Source organism: Mus caroli, unplaced genomic scaffold (genome assembly GCF_978045245.1).
Source record: "Mus caroli unplaced genomic scaffold, Mus_caroli_1 scaffold_15, whole genome shotgun sequence".
Taxonomy (NCBI): Eukaryota; Metazoa; Chordata; class Mammalia; order Rodentia; family Muridae; genus Mus; species Mus caroli.
Genome location: NW_028227270.1, coordinates 18,609,752 through 18,630,098, shown reverse-complemented (window position 1 = coordinate 18,630,098; position 20,347 = coordinate 18,609,752). Strand labels below are relative to the sequence as shown.

Genomic DNA, 20,347 nt, shown 5'->3' with positions numbered 1-20,347 from the left:
GGCCTATTGTACTTAGATATACACATAACTAAAAACAGGGATACAAAGAGGGTGGCCTTTATGTTCACCAGACTGGTCCATAAGAATGGGCAAGCCATTACAGGAAATAGGGCAGAGCTGGGTAAAATGCCTAGTGTGGGTTATATCCAACTCTACCACAGAAATAGAGACAAGGACATTAAAAGGGACATAAAATGGGTCCCGAGTGCCACAGAAGCAGAAAACACATCAGTATCAACTATGCTTCAGGCAGCAGGTGTACACCCCAGGCTGCTTAGAAAGGAGAGCAGACAAGAAAGACGCTCTGTTCTTACCCAGACGATATGGTGCACTGTGTAGATGTCACTGTCTCCCACGTACACACGGATGGCACGGATGGTGAACCCATAGTTCTTGCCTGAGCTGTGGATGACGATGGGCTGATGCGGACTGGCAGATGCTGCAGAAGAGTCTCGGCTGGGAGAGGAATCCCGTGAAGAAGAAGGGTCTGAAGACAGGGAGTGTGGGGACATTGGACTTCCCAATGGAGATACAGCGAACATATCTGCAACAAAGAAGCTGGCATCAAAGTGGATCTGGGCCACAACCACTACGCCCACGGGGATTCCCACCATAACCAGGAAAACAAAGAATGGTCGTAAACAAGTCCCTTTGTTTCTAACAGCAAAATGAGAACTAATGGCAGAGAATGCTTTTACTGGTAACCTGTATGGATGCCAAACTCAAGCCCAATGAGAGGATATCAAAAGTGTCTCTGGTTTAACTAACATTTCAATCAATACTCAACAATTAAGAATTTTTAGCTTTGCTACATAAAGATGTTTCTGGTTATGGTGTCTTTAAATTGTTTTAGTGAAATCAGTAATTTATAGATGCATGTGTTTATAGTGTATCTTTATAAGAGCAGACTAAGTATATAATGAGACTTCCTATTCTCCAAATAGTATACTAAACAATTTAACATGACTCTCCAAACACACAATGGCCAGGAAAAAAATGGCCAAGGACCGGCTGCTTTTTGTAACATTACTGAGCTAGTACATACTAACATATTTCAACTGAGAAACTTAACCATACAAGAGTAACTATGGTTACAGCTGCTCCTCTTCACAGAAGGATGTTTCGTCAAGGGTAAGGAAGATCAGATGCATGTGTTAAGAGCAAATCGGCTCACATCCCCAAATACCATTCTCTACTCTGCTGCAGAAGCAAACATTTCTATTCCCCAGGGCTCAGAAGCTGAAACCTAACCACCAAGGTAACAATATTCAGCAGGGTATTTGGAAACTAACTAGACCATGAGGGTTCTGCCTCTGGTGATGGGGTTACTGTGTTTCTGGAAGAGGCTGCAGAACCTTTAAGATACGTTGTCTATGTGAAACAAGACATTGTATCTGCTGAGGCCTTGACTATGGGCATCTCAGCCACAAACAACAGGTCTACTGTTTCTAACTTACCTGAGTGTTCTAGCAGCCAGAACCAAATTAAGATGCAAGCTCACTTTATGTGATTGTATGTGGATCTTAACTACTATGAAACGTGTGTGTGTGTGTGTGTGTGTGTGTGTGTTCAGAGGAACAAGGTAATGAGGTGCCCAGTAATACTGGAGACTCACAAGGATATGGCAAGACCCAGTATGGTCACTGTAAGGTGAAAACATCCATACTACATGTGTTCTAAGTCTTCTGTTGCCCAGACAAGAGGAAAGCTGGGTGTAACTGTGAGTGTTCTTCTACTCTGACTCCATGTGCCTCATTGATGCTTTTCTGATGCTTTTCTGTCTGATCCAAAGGCCAGGTAAAAAGGAGGTCACTGGTGAATGGGGGACCTTCATGACATGTGAGTGGAGGACAGGACAGACACTTAAGATTCAAACTGTGGGAAGGATAGGATAGGTCCCCCTTCTTAACCGCACGGTGGGCCTTCTTCTACAAATGGTGGGACTTCCACAGTGCAGGCTACTTTGCTTGCTCTTACAGATGGACCAGATCACACTGAACTGCCCTTCCCTGATGTACAGGGGTGCTGGAGGCACTTTTGAAGTGTGGATGACCATACAGACAACAGTCAGGAGGTGTATGCTTTATGGGGCTCAATGGGATGTTTCCTAGCCAAGGAATTTACATAATGCCTTATCAGTTTTTTTTTTTGCACAAATAACAAATGTAAAAAATTAATGTCTTTGATGTTATATAGCTTGAATTCTTCCCAATATATGTCATCTATAAAAGAATTCAATTTCCAGGTTCCCCAACCTGACTCCTCTCCGAATGATATTATGACCAGCAAGCAGTGTGTATATTTCATCTCTGCCAGGGAAATGACTACAGACTTCCTGATCAGGAGATGCAAACTAAGTTGTGGGAAAACACAGTAATCCAACAAAACCGTAATTAGGTCTGATTTTTCCAAAAACAGAACAGAGATTAGCAAAGAAAGTGACGCTCAGGCCACATGATTGGGAAAATATCTTATTTCACTGTCTCCTGTGAAGAAAGTCTTTGCCATCTCCAGAAATGGAAAGCTTACATTCTGTGTCTGTTTTCTCATTAATTAGATGAAGCAAAGCATCCCTGGCTTCCCAACACATGGGCTGTAAACAGCTCTGTAAAGTACACAAACAGTACGAGGTCTACAGAAGAATCATCCCAGGAAGGGAGATGCATTATTTAGCTCGTGGGGAGAAAAGGCTTTAAGAAAACAAATGAAAGCCATCATTACGGGAAAGAAACCTCTCTGGCCTCCTCCCCAGGTACAGACTGAGCTGAGCTGGAGATGCACACACTCTCTGGCTGCCCCAAAGGCCCTGGAGGGAACATTCACAGGTGTGTAGGCAGCAGCTCTGGAGAGCTGTCCTGGGATCCCACTTCATGCAGTTCTGCATTTCAATCAGCATTCCAGATTGGGGGAAGAGGGAGGGAAACACAAGCATGAATCACACAGTGGCATGCGAGTCTGCATGCAAGTCTGCATGCGAGTCGATGTCTCTCTACCTCCTGGGATCATGAGGGACAGAGCACTGGCCGAGAGGGACTTTGTGACTTTCCCAGAAATTTTCTTTTTCTCTGTGCTTTCTAAGCGCTGTCGAGCCACGTGAGAAGTAGGTTCACTGGATGGCTTTGAGGAATTATCTGTACTGTCCACACACTCGCTTCGCCCATTTATCTGATCCAAGTGCTCTGAAAAACTGCCAACTGTACAAAGAAGAAGGAACAAACACATTCGGGGAAAAGTTAGGAGAGGAGAGGTGGCGGCCGGGAAGACAGAGAAAAAAGGCGGACCAACTTGGCAGATGGTCCCACGTGTCAGGCTGAATGTGAGAGACAACTGGCTTGAGAGAGGTCCTGTGGAGGAGGAAAAGATGGAGGAGCTATCTGTGTAGGCTTCATTCTCCTGTGCAGAGTCAGGTAAGTTCCTACGGATTCCATTCAACCAGGAGACTAACTTCCTATCATCTATATTTCAGAACCCCCTGAGAGTCTCCTCCCCTGGGCCTTCAAGGAGTCCATCTTATAAACCCAACAGCCTCCCTGTCATATATTGATATTAGTGATGATCACGAATGCTGCTGATCAATGTGACATGGGGACACCATTTAATCACTCTGTAGGCCATGTCTGTGTCACTTCCTCCCAAGTTCCTAAGATACCATGGGCCAGGAATATAATACACAGAAAGAATCAAAATGTCTCTGATTCCTTCTATGCCTGTTCCCACTCTTTGTAAGTTTTAAAGGAAAAGACACACGACATTGCTTAGTAGCCAAGTCCATCTTCCGGGTTTCCAGTCTAGACTATGTCATGTGCGGTCCTCCATGACATCCTCCTCCACCCTCTCTAAGACATACCTTTCTTTGTCAGTTTATTAACTCCTAACGTACAGTGGAGTTATTCTTATGTTAAAACATTAGGACTGTTCCCTGAAAACAGAAACATGAAGGAGGGTGGTGGCATGGAGAACCATGGAGGTGGAGAGTGAGAGAATTCTCAGGAAAAGAATTATGTTGAGTCCCTCAGAAACGAACTGAGCAGTGACTCACGTTCCTAATTGCTCTTTGTCACCAAGCTAAATGTCTTCTGGTTTTAAAATCACCAATAAACACCTCTCTTCTTTTCTGTCTAGATCTCCTGATGATCTCTGATTCTATGCTTCGAGATAAAACATAAGATTCTCTAATTTTATATTCTAATATCCTGCTCATGAAACTCACTCGTTATTATCATAGATCTATATTCCAAATGACTAGCCAGATCGTCTTAAAATGCTGACCATACAACATTCTCTGCCTCGACAAGAGTTGACCTAAATGAATGTATTTTGACATACACGCCGCTAGTCTACACCGAGCTTGTCTGGCCCTAGTTTGTGAAGGGGCATACCCGTTGGGTCTGTCTAAGGGAGTAGGTGTGGATACTGAGTTCTGCCCTGTTTAAACAGGAAAGATTCTTGGGCTTCCACAACACCACCCACTTGTAGCTGCTTGTATTACGGATGCTAATTATGTTCCCCCCAAAACTGTTTTTCATGTAGCTTCTGGGAACCTATCCCCTGTTGGCTCTGATTAGTAAATAAATGTGCCAACAGCCAATACTGGGCAGGGTGGACAGAGACAAGATTTTAGGATTTCCTGGGCTTGGGACTGGGAGCAGGGGAAAAAAGAAGGAGATAAAGAGTATGGAGGAGAGGAGAGCCACCATGCCTGAGGAGAGTGGAGGACAGAGAGGCATAGCCACCATGTGAAGGTGCAGGAGAGCGTGGCCTAGAGGGCTGTCCGTCCAACTGGGTCTAGAACAGCCAAGATAAACATAAGAGTATAGTAAGTAATAACTTGGGATTATTGGCAGGAGGTGGATTAATTGTTTGGAGGTTAGGTAGTGGCCCAGCTATTGTGCTATTTAAGGCATATTAAATTTATAAGGCTGAGTATAGGTCTTTCATTCGGGAACATAAACCATTGTGGTGGGTAGTGACCCCGCTGTCACTTTAATTAATTAATTAATTAATTAATTAATTACTGCTACACTCACTGGGCCAACCGGTAAGGAAATCTTAAGGCAGATATCAACAATCTTTCACTCCTTGGGAAAACCCCATTCTCATCTACTACTGCCTCTCCTTCTGTTCGCTCAAAGCAGTAAGTGAAGGACAGGATCAAGGCTGTTTCCCCAGCCAGGAACTTCTCTCTACACTGAGTTTTGGCTTCAGGTGATTCACTTCCCTCCTGGGCGGGGTCAGATGGGAGCAGAGAGAAGGGAAAAGGGCAAACAAAAAGCAGAGTCTCTTCACAGTGAATAATTTGTTGGGAGCGTTTGAGCGTCCCAGCTTTGATTTCACAACTTTTACTTCTTGGGGATCCAAGTACAGGGTAGTCAAGGAGAAAAGCGAAACAGACACCAATGTGTGCTTCCCCAAATGTCAGGATGGAGGCACAATATTGATTTTCTTCTCTCATGCTTCCTGCTCCCTTCCTCTACTACCTCATCTTACAGCACCGCGCACGCATGCGCAAAAGGGCCTTTTTCTGCCAATGGCACGTAATGTCACCTTAATGTTCTTTAAATGTCAAGGGTTCCTTCCTTTTGATCGTGGAGCGATATAAACCTCAACAAATTTAATTTTACTACAGCCGTGCTTTTCCAGTCCCTTAATTACCCTTGGCTGTAAGCAAATCAACTCATCCCTCTGTCCTGGGCAGCCCCCAAGGTCTTTGATTATTTTTTAGGATGTGTGCGGGGGAGACAGATTGAGAAGAGCTGGGTTGACTCTATTAATCAAAATGCAGGGCAGGACCTCGGCAGGTAGTTTTAATTATGAAAGCAATCAATCAAGCACTTAGACGTTGCTCCCCCTCCCTCCCTCCCTCCCTCCCTCCACCTCCTACCTTTCTGAGTAGGACACTGAGATATGGTAAACAAGAACTTTGATATAGAGTTGGAATATACTCTATATTCAGGGTAAGGCCACTGAGAGCTGGACAGAGACCCCTACAACCAGGAATATAAAATACGGAGTCCCTTACTTTTGCTATGAAGAGTAAGAGAAGCATGGCCAGGAAGCCGAGGGTGATATGATGTCTGTGTACTATTTTCACAATACTATTATCTTGGCTTCCTAGCTAGAAAAAGTTGGGTTACCCAGCATAGAAACAGAACTGAGGTATAAGGAGAGAAAGAGAAAAGCCAGTGTTATTTTTCCCACGTCAACTACAAACGTGTGTGATGCTCTGCAGAGCCACACATTTTAGGGAGGCTGAAATCCAGCCTGAAAGATTTTTAAAAATACAGTTTAAAAAGAAAACAACGAATCTTTCACTGTGAACATTCAGTTTAAAAAATATTGATGGAAACTCTTAGAATCATTTATGCTTATTAGGATAGCATATTAAACATGGCAGAATGAAAACACTCATTACAATAACTATAACGTCAGAGCCACGTTTTGCTTAAAAAAAAAAAGATAAACCGGCACTGCTTTGCAGAAGGATATGCTGGTGCACAACCTTTATAAACCAAGTGATGCTGCGAATGCAGCTGCATGGCGTGTTCTTAAGCAAGAAGGCTGACATCTGGATGTCTAGGTAAAACACCTCCACTGTGAAGGGCCAGGAATGGGTGGCTGGGAATTTAAGGACTTTAAATGTGTCTGAAGACAATGCCCCTGTTGACAGGAAGTTTATGTCACATAAAGGCATAGAAGTGCCATCAAAGAGAAGCCCAGACACTGGGCCTCACCCCAGCAAGCAGAGAAAGAAGCGTCAGCAACACGTCTGTCTCTGCTCGACATAACCTGGGAAGTGTCAACTCTGTGCCGAGGCATCACTTTAGATGCAGTTAGACACCAGGGCAGGCATGGTGGGACTCTGGCTCTCCTCACACATGTCCTGTGAACCTCACCTTATAAGGACTCTGGTAGAGGTTAGTGGCAAGGGACCGTACAACAAGGTGTGTCTGGTATAACATGACCTGATAACAGGAGCTAACCCCTTCAGCGATGCTACCATGCAGCTCAGGGCTGGAGGGAGAGCCCACAGCTCATCATGTAGATGACTAGAGCCCTTTTCAAGGGTAAATACGATCGTTGGTCCATGTGGCATTGTCCTTCATTCTAAGCTGGATGCAATTCTACAAGCTGTCTCTTTGCAACAGCAGCCAAGGACATTCTCCTTTGGCAGGTTCTGTCTGACACCAGAGAACGCTACTGAAGCGGGCAGTGTGAAGGGCCCCCAAGGTCCAACTGAAGCCAGGCCAGTCTGCTGTAAGGCTCAGCACTGAGGATGTAGCTGAGACAGCTCACCCGAGTTCTTAGGAGTTTTTCCCTAAAGAAGTGGAACTACAGAAGAAGTCTAGCAACAGCTGTCGGGTAAAGCCTGGGACTCTTGGAGTCTGTAGAGCCACTTGACAGTATGGTTCCCGAGCAGAACAAGTATAGCCACACTTACCTGACAGTGTGGAACTGCTGATGGTGCTGGCTGGGGTGGTGACCTCGGGCTCCTCCTGAGTACACTCCTCAGGAGCAAGAACAGGTTTCTCTGGCTCCTCTCTGAGGTCTCCAGAGCAAGGGACAGCCTCATCTTGTTCCCCGTCTGTTGAAATAGCCAGCTTGGGGAGCAAGCCAGAGCTGAGTTTGCACCTGTTGCTTTCAGTATCTGAAGAGTTGGAGGTCGATAACTGTTGCCTTAATTAAAAAACAAGAGCAAGTCACACCTCCACCTCCAGGAAACCATTAAGGGTTGAGGAAACCAGGTTAAAAGGGAAGCTGGATAATCCTAACCAATGAATGTCTGGAGCGATGGTTCTTATGATATGGTACCCAGTGTCAGCACAAGCAGGGGACGTGGAAGGAAATCTATGCTGTTGGGGCAATCTGAGATCTACTGGAGTGGGAACTCTGGACGTGGGTCTCAGACGCACTGCCCCAGCACACACTGTTTAGGAGGGCCCTGGGGAGCTTCTCACGTACATTTCAGAGTATTCAGAACTCCAGCTGAGTGTCTCTGTGGATGGCAAAGTTGTGCTTTTGGTCTTGTCCTCAGAGTCATCTTTGTCTTCTCCCGAATTTTGAGTTATTCGATCTATACTGCTGAAAACCTGTGGGGCGAATAACCATTGTTTATGAACTACATCTAAAAAGAGCTTGTCAGAAGTCTTAGGGAAAAAATTAAAACCCCAAAACCCCAAATATTGAAGTAAAATCAGGAACTGGCAGACCCACACATGGTGGTGCACACCTTACATCTCAGAACTTGGGAGGCAGAGGGTAGCAGATCTCTGAGTTCTAGACCAGCTTGGTCTACAGAGTGAGTTCCAGGACAGCCAGAGCTACACAGAGAAACCCTGTCTCTAAAAAACAAACCGAACAAAAAATTGGAAACTAGGGCCATGTTGTGGAAAATGCTAACAATGTTGTGTGCATGCCACAAGAGAGAAGGGTTAAGGTATGGAGACACATTCTTTTCCAGTGGGGGGCTGGACTGACCCTCTCCTTTCACCAAATCTCAAGGACTCTGTATCTACAAAGAAGAATCGTAGATGCACTCAGGTTTCATGGTTTCGGAGCAATGTACATCTCAGACTGGCTTGGGGCTCAAAAAGTAACCAGATAGAGAAAATGATACAGAAAAGAAAAGGTGTTTAATGGCCGCCAATCAGGAGTTGAGGTTGCATGTGGGTAGAGGAAGGGATGGCGTGTTTCAGAACTTCAGAGTAGGGCGGGTTCTGGGAAAGAGGGTGCTAACCAGATACCTTTGGCTTACAAATCAGGCAGCTGCCGTTGCAGTTGCAGGAGACTATAGCTTAGGCAAAGAGGCCTCTTTTTAGCCCACTTCTGAATCGCCACAGTCTCTCTAGAGTTAGAAGAAGATGAGGCTAAAGAACAGGAGGCTGGGGAAAATTAAACGCTTTCCAAAGTAAAGAAGCAAACTGTGTAGGAGGGGTTCTGAGAGAGCAGAGGATGGGTTATGTGCTGAGGACCCATCCAATGTCAGTTAAACTTGCTTCAGGACACACTTGCTGTAAGTCTCCAGGGAAATCCCTGCCCCCATGTTGGCCCTATAAACAGACAGGGGCAACACTGGCTGATCTGCAGATGCATTTTGGGTAATCATTCAGGAAAACGTACAGAGTGCTTTAAAACCACCAATTGTTATAGAATTCCTAAGGAAGAATCATGCAAAATGCCATGGCAACCACAAAGATGTAGCAACTGAGACTAGCAGAAAGGAGGTAGGGTGCCCTCTGGGTTTATTTCCATTATCCCTGGGTTCCTAACCTACCAAAAAATCAGGTTGTTTGTCTGTTTTAAAATCTTACCTGAGTTTATAAAAAGGGATCTCTCTCAATCAATCTTATTTTCTTCTACCATTTCTAAACTTCTATCGTGGTCTTCCCACTTCCCCTTTTTGATATAAGTTATAATCTCCATTACCGATCAAAATATTTGCTTATCTCAAAGTCAAGTGTCCCCCAAGAACCCTGGCTCATGCAAAGAACTGAGTATCATTCCTGTGTTATACTGTGTCACAATAAGGGGGATCTCTGCACACAGTGACGCCTATGCTCTTCCTCATTGACAAAAGCCTCCACAGCCTAGCTCTCAGCTAGACCTTAGGGGGCAGGTAGGCAAGTTCACCACAGGACAACTCTCATGAAAGACAACAAAGCGTTGGCATCTTTGCCTCAAAGCAACAATGAACTCCCAAAGTTGGAACCATGTCTTTAGGGTGGAAACGGCTGCTTATTAAGTATATATATGAGACCATTTCCCCCAACTAACTGGGAGTTTTGAGTGCTGGAAAACTGACACCCCACAAAGCACAGGTGCTTTTACAGTCTAGTCCAACTGAGGTAGATACCAAGGTTCTGCATGCTGATGCCCTGTCTCACTTACTTTTGAAAACCTATGTGAACAGGAAGAAAACTGCCTTATCTCCACGGTGAAGTCCTCATCATTTGTATCGTCTTCCTCCTCCGTCTCCATGTGATGATACTTCTCTGACCGAGCTGCGGAGGAAGGTTTGGGAACAGTCTTTGTTACTCAGAGAGTTTCTGTATTTAACAGTGACCACTACACTATGAGGCCCTGGAGCAGAACAACAGGGAGCTTTCTAGAATTTGTAGGTATGAAGTTGGAAAGTGTGAAGTTGGAGATGAACTATGTTTTTGTTTTTTTTTTAAATCTAGGAAAGGCCAAAGGATGTCAGATAATGCACGTACTATCAAAATAACTTGTGTCATCCTCCGATTCCAGTTGGGGAATAAATTCCGCCTTCTGTCTCAGCAAACTGTTCCAGTCTAAGGAGCGGAAGAAACGATGCTGCTTCACTTCATAGGCTCCACCTGGACGGGGAGAGGAGCGAGGCTGAGAGGCTGAACCACCCTCTGTACAGTAAGCACCACGCTTACAAACAGTTCACGATATTTGTTAGCAGAGAAATGAAGAAGTGGTGGAGTTCACACTACCCCCCGCCCCCACCTTCTACAACCAAAACTTGAAAAAAAAAATCCTAGACTTTATCAGCAGGAAATCTGATTTTGCTAACAGCGGTTGCTATAGCACAGATTTTCTCAGTTAATTTTTCTACGACTTCTTCCATTTTTCAAAGGTTAATGACAGGGCCACTTAAAATCACATTATACTGAACCTGGGGACATGGACGCATGTTGGCCCAAAAGCAGACTTGCTCATTACAAACCCTGAAGATCCTAACAAGGTGCAAAACGTGCTTACAGCAAGATTTCTTCTGGAGGGAAGGTTAATAATGATGGATTTTTCCTAAATATTATATAATGGTTACCATTCAGTTTTATCAGATTGCTCATTAACACAGAGAAGAATTAGATTCAGTGCTTTAGATCCTTAAGTAAGGAAACGGCAAATTGGTTAGACAGATTTATAATTCGTCTAACATAAATCAGTCACAGGGGCTAAAGCTGAGGCTTCTGTTTGCCAGATAATTGTGGTAGTACAGTTTGGTGAGAAGTTTTTAAATTTATTTAATGACTTTAAACAGTTAAGTTTGAAGGGCACGGCTCACTGAAAATGTATTCACAACATCCATTGAGAGAGAGGGAAGTGACTTGGTAAGAGCAGGCCCCTCCCTATCATAGCCAGCACACCAAAGACCAGGGACTGAAAAAGCATCAGGGAGAAAGATTTCTCAGAAGACCATCACAGAGGTCTAATCTGTCTGTTGGTCAAGCTTTCTTTGGGGTGGGGTGGGGTGATGTAGCTGCTTCTCTCTGTGACTGTCATCCACACCTCCCAACCTGTCTTCTGTGAGTGCTCAAGGGACAGGATGGGAGAGGGAAGGGGATGGGGATGGAAGGTGGGCTGCGGACTTTGGCTGGGGGAGGGGCGCTAGCTGTGCCCATGGGATGACTCTAGCACAAGGCATGTTCCAGTTATTCTGAAAACATGAGAATGGAGCGGACAGAGAAAAGTGGGTAAATCACCCCAAGAGCAGACAACTGACTGGTTGGTACAAAGTGCAAGCATGAGAATCGTTTTTATTATCTATTTTTTTCTTTTCTTTCTTTTTTTTTGTTTTTTGGTTTTTTTCAAGGCAGAATTTCTCTGCACAGCACTGGCTGTCCTGGAACCCTCTCTGCAGACCAGGCTGGCCTAGAACTCATAGATCTACCTGGCTCTGCCTCTCAAGTGCTGGGGTTAAAGGCATGCACCGCCCTAGCAAGGAGGAGAATTTTTACCAAGATTATGTGCAAATGACTCCAAACTGAGCAACTATAGTACCAGTGGCTTCTCGGCTATGATCTGTGGGCCAGTTCTGTGCTGTGTGTTGAGGTAGACAGATAGACAGACACAGAATATGCATGGGAAAGAAAGGGAGCAGAAAAGAAGAGTCCTCAACCCTTGCTTTCTGGTTTATGTTTCTTACTGGCTGAGGGTTAAAATTTCCATTCTACTGGCAAAATCCAAACTTCTGTTAAAGACTGTCCGCAAAGAAAAAGACTTCCTTTGCTAGATAAAGTCCACAAAGAGAAGAGAAGAGAAGAGAAGAGAAGAGAAGAGAAGAGAAGAGAAGAGAAGAGAAGTATCATAGCAGCTAAAGAATCATGAGTAAGGCCAAAATGCATGCCTTAAACACTTGCGCCCTATGATTTGAACCTACTGTACCTCTCTCTCATCCATAAACCTGAAGAATGCACCCAATAAGCCCCTGCTAATTTTATCTATACAAGGTGATTCTTATAGAAAAATAAGCAATCCAGCTTATGGTTTTAAAGCTTTACTTAATCTTTGAATCTGGTTATAAATTACAGCCTTTGAGCATGTAACTTGCAAGAGCCACAAAAGCACACAGCTATTGTTAGGACACGCGACTCTTTCTCCAAGGTTGCACCCTGGTACTGCCTTTGAGAGGGCACAGCCTTTCCCTCAGTAAACCCCAGTGTCGCTTTAGGTTATCCTCTCCTGAACCCGTCTGCTGCCCTGCAAATGTGGAGGCCCTCTCCACCTGAGCGCCGGGAACCCGTAGGAACTCCTTAGGTGACTTCTCACCCTGACAGTGCTGCATCTGATGCTTAGGTACAGTGCTTCATCTAAATAACTGAAGATACCCCTAGCAAGGGTTGGCATTACCAACTGCAGTTTTAAATGGGGAGACTAAAGAGAAGCAACAGAGCTGGCTGGCCTAGGATCCTCCAGACAAGAAGACTAAGAAGGCTGCACATAGGTCTGTCTTTGAAAACTGCAGGCCCAGTGGCAGTGCCATGGCCTCACCTCTACACAGGGGATGCCATGCTTTCCTTTCCCTTTGGTTCATGTTTCTCCAGCACAAATCTGAGAGGGATGCACTGCTGCCCAGGCTGGGTACCTAAGCCAGTTGGCAAGTCTATTCTATGGCACCCCTCCCCCACATCCTATTCCAGCTCACTGTGCACCTTGCTTCTCTCCTAGGTCCCAATAAATGTCTTCTTAAAGTCCTATCAGGGTCATTTTCTTCTAGCAATTCTTTTATTTGGAGGAGCAAAATACAAAGGCCAAAAGGGAATGCACACTTCCCCGTTCCATCCCCTCACCATAGTTGGTAGCACCGAGATCTAGCACCAAGCCCTGATGAGTGGCCCATGGTGGATGCTTAGCCCAGCCATGGCTGTATTACCACAGCAACTAATAATGCCGCTGCTGCTTGTGGGACCCTGTCAATGACACCGCTATGCCACTCTGGCTGTTTATACCCAGTGAAACAATTTTCCTAAGGTCAGTGACTCGCATGGCACTTCCAGACAACGCTGTTCTCATCCATGGGAGCATCTACAGACTTCAAGCTGATGAGAACTCTTGCCTTCTTTCTGTGGATAATGGCCAAGTGACTCTCCCCCAGTGACATAGCCACGGAAGACGTAGCTTGCATTCCTTAATGTACTTTTCGTGCCTTCCTCGGAAGAAGTTATCAGTAGGCTCTGCTTCTCATGTACTCATGGAGAGATAAGGGAGGAACGATTAAAAAAGAATAAATGGGGAAGACCGTCTGTGGGCCAAACTTCTGGTAAAAGTGTATTGTGAACTATGTGCGGGTTGTGCATGCACAGAGAGCTCCCATTGCTAGAAGGAGCTGAATGACAGGGGAGAACTTGCCTTGATGCCCTGGTGTGTGGCTGGTTCCATGTACCAGATCTGCCTATGAGCATTAGTACTTTTAGTCCCCACAATAATCCCGAGATGCCCGATGTGCCCATTTTTATATACTGGGAAACTGAGCATGATGACAGAGAGCCCTAAGAGCTCACAGTTGATAGAGTCAGCAGACAAATCTGAACAGCCCAAACGAAGGTCAGCAGGCCAAGCTAGCCACTCGACTCTCCAAGTTCAAGAGTACACACACACACACACACACACACACCACACACACACAAGTACAGTACAAGGTCTTACACTGCAAGCTCGGGTTTGGCACTAATGTACCCCCCTTGAGTTCCTCTCCTTTCCTGGAAGTTTCTTAAACATTCATTATGCTCTTTACGGCCTTTTTTCCCCCCTTTCTCAGCCTCTCCAGTCTCTCAGGCAAATGTGCATTCACACATTTTCACGGTGCATTATTTTGCCCGCTAAATATGCGTTGAACACAAGATGCTGTCACTGAAAGCGGCATGGCGGGCCGGCAGGATCCACAATGTCATTCTGGAGGCCCTACTGGGACCCATCACATTGGCCCTGCCGGTTTGGCAATCACTTCTCGGCTGTTGGAAGAGCTTGAGTGAGACCTTTAAATGTCTCTTTTGGGTTTCTCCTAGGGAATTTGCTGTTACAACTGTCAGAGACTGACAGCAGCAGTCAACGAGAAAATGTGTAGAGAAGTCATTTGCCGCTGATGATATACACATAGGGACCTGCTGCCTAGAGTATCTACCCGGTCTCGTTAAGTCAAGCCTAATCAAAGATCCTAGCATTCTTAGAGAAGGGGGAGGGCAGAGTATCAAGTGGAAAAACTCCAAACTGGACCCCAGGGGGACAGCAAAACAGGGGACTTTTGAGCTTGCATTGTAGGGGGTGTGTCCATTCAAATGCATTTTTTTCTGTCTGATCGGGGAAGTCCTTCTTCTGGGTCAGTTGAACAGGGAATCTAAATAGATATTTGTACTATCCCAGGGCAATCTTGAAATCAGCTGTTTCTCATTTTTGGCATAACCCAGTCAAAAATCTTTCCTCAAGAAGCTGCCCCCTGCACAGCCTTGACACCACTTCTTTGGCAGTCACTCTTATCTCTTGAACCACAACGCAGATCTATCTGACTGCAGGTCACAAAAGAAGAGAAATAACAAGTTTGTTTGACAGTTCTGACAAGTGGAAAAGCAGATAGGGTGGGAAGAAATATACTCATTTCAAGGAGTCCAGTAGACTCCAAGGGAGCGGCACCACCACCATGCCATGGTCCTTACCAAAAGGAAGATGCCAGGTTCAAGCTGAAGGTTGAATACAATACTGGAAGCAGCAAACCTGGTGGTAAGACTTGCTTCAGGTGGCCTCCTTATGTCTCACAACAATACTTTGAGGTAGGATGACTTAAAGGAAGCCTATTCTGGGCCACACAAGCAAGTTTTAGACTCTGGCCATGTGACTCTTTATCTAGATTTCAGAGGCTTTCCAAGACAAAGGCAAACTCATTCACTACCAAGGGCAGTAGGGAATGTGGAGCTCCAGCGGGAGGCCGTGGCTCAGTTCAGCAGTTACTTCCTAGGTCAATCCAGGCTTAAGCCTTCCTGGATTTCGTAACATGGAGTTGGCATAATTTCTGTATAAAGGGCTAAGTGGTCCATATTTAGCCCCTGTGGGGGCTATACAGTTTGCCATGACTACCCAACTCTGTTGTTATAGCATGAAAGCAGACACAGATGACACGTCTCACGTAAAGACACTGCTGTGTTTCTGCTTTGAAAAACTTTATTTATAAAAACAGGGAACTGGACAGATTTAGCCCCCAGACCATATTTTTTCTGTCCCCCTGTTTATGTATTATCATAAGCTCCAGTGTAATGTAGTAGTCTTTTTTTCCTTTATGCAACAGGATCTCGTATAACCCAGGTTGGACCTGGATGCACTATGTAGCTAAGGATGATCTTGATCTCTGGATCCTTTTGCCATCACTATATCTCAAGAGATGCGATTATAGGCTTGTGCCACTGGGTCTGGCCTATAGCAACCCACGGGTAAACAAGGACAGATCCCTGTAACAAATAACTGTCATGGGGAAAATGCAGGAGAAATGGTTGCACCCCCCCCTTTACTGATGTTTCTATTATAATGGAATAGGACTTCAGATTAAATGGCCACAGCAAGCCAAGAATTTTCACCAAGAAAACTACTAATTGCCACCTAGAGTATGTACATTTACATTTAACCTTTTTGTCTTGCTAAAACAAATTCCCCTGGGCAGACTGGATGCTATCCCAAGAGATGTCTAAAGTGTGTCTATCCACAATATAGAAGAGGAAAGAAAGCACATGCCTGCTGGCTGTAAAACTAGAGGGGGAAACCATCAACAGGAAACAAACAGAGTATCTCGTTTATCTTCAAAGGCAACGGTTTAATTCCATTTCTTGGGCCACGGTGCTGATCGCCATGATAGAAGAGTTTGGCTCAGCCTCAGGCCCTCATTTCTAGTAATCAGTTGGAGTGCTGATAACCTATTTCAAAGGCTGTGGATAGAAGCCTGCTGGGTTAAATCTTCGTGGAGTGTATATTAAAAACAGGACCAAAAAGAGCTCCTCATATCTGATTTTCCATTTCCAATTATTTACCATGCATGTTTTTCAAAACAGAAGATTGGCACATACCCTGGAGATGCATTTATTGAACTAAATTAAGAGTTTTTGCCTTTGCAAAACACAAAAACAAACACCCCCCATCCTTGTGTATGTGCAGTTCTAAATCTCACACACACACACACACACACACACACACCCCAACCAAATAATAATGCTATAATGTACTGTAGCTATGTCCTACATCTACTAACAGATGTTGCCTGCACAGAAAACATTAGCAGAAGCTTCAGATTGCTCCAGAGGACATTATTTCTTGTATATTGGCAAAAGCAACACACATGCTCTCTAACCTGTTCCCAGCCTCTCCAGCGGATTCTGCCTGAGGAGCAAGGTAATCAGCTCCTGAGCGTCTGGAGGAGGGGCCTCATCCTTTTCAGGCCAGTTGATTTCATCTGCAAGGAAGAGAAGATGTCTACAGCTTTATTGTTCAAAGGGCAGAACCATGGGCCCCCATCCCAGAAACACGGAGACAAAACCTACATTTAAAATCTTTAGTTGACTTCTATGTGGTATAAGATAATAGTTATATTATTATCTTATAGGGCCCGGACAGCCCCGTTTCTTCAAGGTCTATTTCAAGAGACTATTTCAATAAACTGGACCATTTGTTCACTTCTTTTTCATTGGAGAACTGTCTCCTAACAAGCCACTCCTCCTGGTTATTAGAAGGGTTTAATAGAACAGAACAGAACAGAACAGAACACCTCCGAGCCAGGTACCTACCCATCGGGGCCCATCTAAGTGTAATATTTTCTTACTAGCCTCAGCTGAGAGTCTGGTCATGCCTGCTCAGTTCTTTAGCTCCAAGGAGTAAAAGGTTATTTTGCAAAAAGTAATTATTTCTAGAGACCAAGGTAAAGTCCTAAATGTTAAGGCTGAAGAAGAGAAAAGCGAAAGGAAGCCACAGTAACGGGAGTCTTTACAGTCTGTCAGAGATATTAAACTATGTTCTTGCTCTAAAGGAGTTTGCCTGGAGATAGGTGTGTGCGTGCTCGTGCCTATGGAAATGCAATAAAAACATGAGTTATTTTTGTGTGCGCCTGCCTCTAGCTTCCTCTACTGCAGTTTAAATCTGATTTGGAAAATAAAACATGAATATGCATCAGAGCCGTAAGGCACCGAGAACAAAGCCAGCATTTGCTGCTTGTGTTAATTAAACAGTTGATTCCCCTTGCCATTCGGGCCTCGGTCTGTCAGAAAACAGCCTAGTTATAAATCCATAAACAGCTCAGATATTATATAAAGGGCTTTTACACTGCAGGCGATTCAACAAATCCACTTTGTTAAAAGTTTACAAATATGCCTGGCTTGCAAAGCCAACGTCAGAAAATAATCGTGCGATTAAGGGCTGGCTCTTGGTGAGCACAATGAACATGCCCTATTCCCATTGCTGGCTGGCATAAGCGCAGAGCAGGTTGGGACACAGAGGTGGCTGATGGAGTTATCAGTGGGGCCTTGACAACCTTTCAGGTAGAGAGGCCTTTTCTGTCATCTCTGCATTGGGGAAATTTACAGAATCAGCAGGGAGGGGAGCGGTGGCCCCTCTTTAATTATCATTTAGGTGTGCCACATGCTACACACACAGCAATAGTTAGGGTCAGCTCGCAGGTTAAGATCTAAAGGTTATTGAATTGTAAATGAAAGATGAACAGCTGTTGCAGAAATAACATCACACATCACAACGACCAATGAAAGCATTAACAGTCTGCGGACTCCACTCAGCGCCTGGCCATCCTCGTTATTTATTATTTGGTAGACATTTGTTTTAAGGGCTATTACATTTCTGTTAATTTCTTCATTGTGCCATTAGCTATTTTTCCCCCCATTTATAAAAATGTTACCCACATTAACCTTTTCTTCCCTGGTCCAACTTTCCTATTATGAAAACGAAGGCCAGCTAACAGGGAGAGCATTTGTAAATCCCACACCGATTTCTTTAAAAAAAAAAAAAAAAAAAGTAGCAGACAATGAAAGTTGGACACATTGCCAGCCCATTTCCAAATGCCATGTGGACAAACCTTCCTCGGATCCATTTCAACACACATCACTCTCTTGAGAATGCATGAGCCGGTGATACGTCATGAGACGTTGTCGGCTCCCATGGCTGACAGGGGTTAACATTTTAGTGACACCCGGCAGATTTACACTGAGTAGCTGTTCCCCAGGAGTGGCTTAAAGATAACTCTGGGTGATATTTACCACTGATGACTTGTCCAAATAGCTCTTCTGGAGTGTCCCCAAAGAAAGGCACACATCCAACCAGAAATTCATAGAGGATAATGCCCATGGCCCACCAGTCCACGGGTTTCCCGTAGCCCTGTCTCAGAATCACCTCGGGGGCAATGTACTCAGGTGTACCACAGACCTAAAATGAAATTGCTCTATTAGAATAACTGGAGTATTAGACATCAATTAAAATGAACAAGATGACTAAACAATTACACTGCCTCAAATAACCCAGCTTACCTACTAGGAAACTCATGGCCAGAGACCTTGAGAACAGACATTATTACGACAAAGAACATATCTATTATGTTCAGTTTCAAATTGCAAACCTAACCTGTGCATAGCTTTTGACAATATTAAAAAGAGTTTGTATGTTGCAAAACAATAGTGCTTAGTCTGTCACTCTTAGAGGTAGCTCAATTGTTTATAAGGCCAAACTGATCCTCCCAGTGCTTATATCAGGAAGGTGTGGCAGCTGAGATGGTTTTACCTTAAGTAACTTCACAATGAACAGATTGTGGGCACATGGTAATGAGGCATGCTTAAAAGGAAATGGGCCATAGCTCGGATTCCAACAGCTGAGATTGCGCAATGCATCATGAGTTTCACAAGTACTCTATCGAGACTGCCGAATTCCTTACAAAAACAGTTTTCCATTTGTCTCTCTCACCCTCTCACTCGTGCACAATTAGACCGTTCATCTTGCTAATAGACCTTAATGCTAGGGGAGGAATGTAGAGGGATTGGACGGTTCAAAGAGGCCCAGGGAGACAAATGGGAGCAGTTTGCACTTTATTAAATGCAAGGCTTATACAGACATCCGAACGCCAGCACTAGTGTGGGGATGGCCTACACAGGTGCCTTCTGAGTTCACAGGCTGCAGTGAGCTTGGTTTCTCAGAGCAGCACCCGGGCTTACCTGTTTATCTAAGAACTCTCGAGCGTCCTTCTCTATGTGGCCTTCATAAAGATTGGTGGTCATGCTCATTAATCCCACCTTAGATAAGCCAAAGTCAGTCAGCTTTATGTGCCCCATGGAGGTGACCAACAGGCTAGAAGACAGAAGGACAAAGGGCACAACAGTCACTTGAAAGCAGATTCTGTTGTTTTTGGTCTCCCTCTTTCCCTCTTCTGCTTGTAAAACATCAACTATATTGCAAAATGAAGTCTGGTAAGAGAGGGAGTCACACAGAGGAGTAGGGCACTTGCCTTTGACCACTGAGCATGATTTAGAAGCTAGGGCCAGAGCTAAAGTTCCGCTGTCTTTGTTGGAGCAATCATATCCAATGTTATCACTTTTGCAACACTTAAACTCTAAAACCTTAAGTATGGAGCCCTAATTCCTTTCTGTTTTCAGTCTATGGGCTTTGTGCCTGATCTCAGAGTTACATTTAATGTTCTGTGTACATGTGTGTGATCGTGGGTGGCGGTGCAGGCTCACAACATGAGAATGAGGGTGCCCACGGGATCTAGAAAATGGCACAAGAGCCCATAAAGCTGGAAAGAACTCAGGCCTTCTGCAACCGCAGTGCTCGACCACTGAGCCATCTTTCTATATACCTTCTTCCATTTTCCAGAATAAGAAAACAGAGAAGAAATGATCCAATGGTCTGTGGCACACACCAGGAACTCAGGTAAGAAATCCATTTGTGATTAAAACAAGACATAGATAAAAGAACCTGGACAGAAAAACCTAGGTTTTCATATTTCCACTTCCAGCTTTGAATTGAATTTCAACTCACTAAGCACAAAGCTTGGACTTATTATAGTGCAAAAAAGATACCATGATATCAATTAAAAGGTTAAAGTGATAGAGGATTTTTAAAAAACTTCTAGAAG

General features: G+C 44.5%; 1 protein-coding gene across 11 annotated transcripts in view; it reads right to left on the bottom strand.

Annotated features, from left to right (window-relative positions):
- Mast4 (microtubule associated serine/threonine kinase family member 4) overlaps positions 1 to 20,347 on the bottom strand; it is a 593,693-nt gene that overhangs the window by 19,242 nt on the left and 554,104 nt on the right. For 8 of the 11 annotated variants that reach the window (XM_085830879.1, XM_029468311.2, XM_085830873.1 and 5 more), the window contains 9 exons: positions 19,428 to 19,560; positions 18,483 to 18,648; positions 16,574 to 16,675; positions 10,212 to 10,334; positions 9,886 to 9,998; positions 7,960 to 8,087; positions 7,439 to 7,674; positions 2,994 to 3,194; positions 315 to 544 (listed from right to left, as the gene is read on the bottom strand). In XM_085830879.1, coding sequence (XP_085687005.1) covers positions 315 to 544; positions 2,994 to 3,194; positions 7,439 to 7,674; positions 7,960 to 8,087; positions 9,886 to 9,998; positions 10,212 to 10,334; positions 16,574 to 16,675; positions 18,483 to 18,648; positions 19,428 to 19,560 — 1,432 coding nt within the window. The remainder of the gene's footprint in view (positions 1 to 314; positions 545 to 2,993; positions 3,195 to 7,438; positions 7,675 to 7,959; positions 8,088 to 9,885; positions 9,999 to 10,211; positions 10,335 to 16,573; positions 16,676 to 18,482; positions 18,649 to 19,427; positions 19,561 to 20,347) is intronic. The other 3 variants (XM_085830875.1, XM_085830876.1, XM_021180020.3) reach the window with 1 other exon arrangement.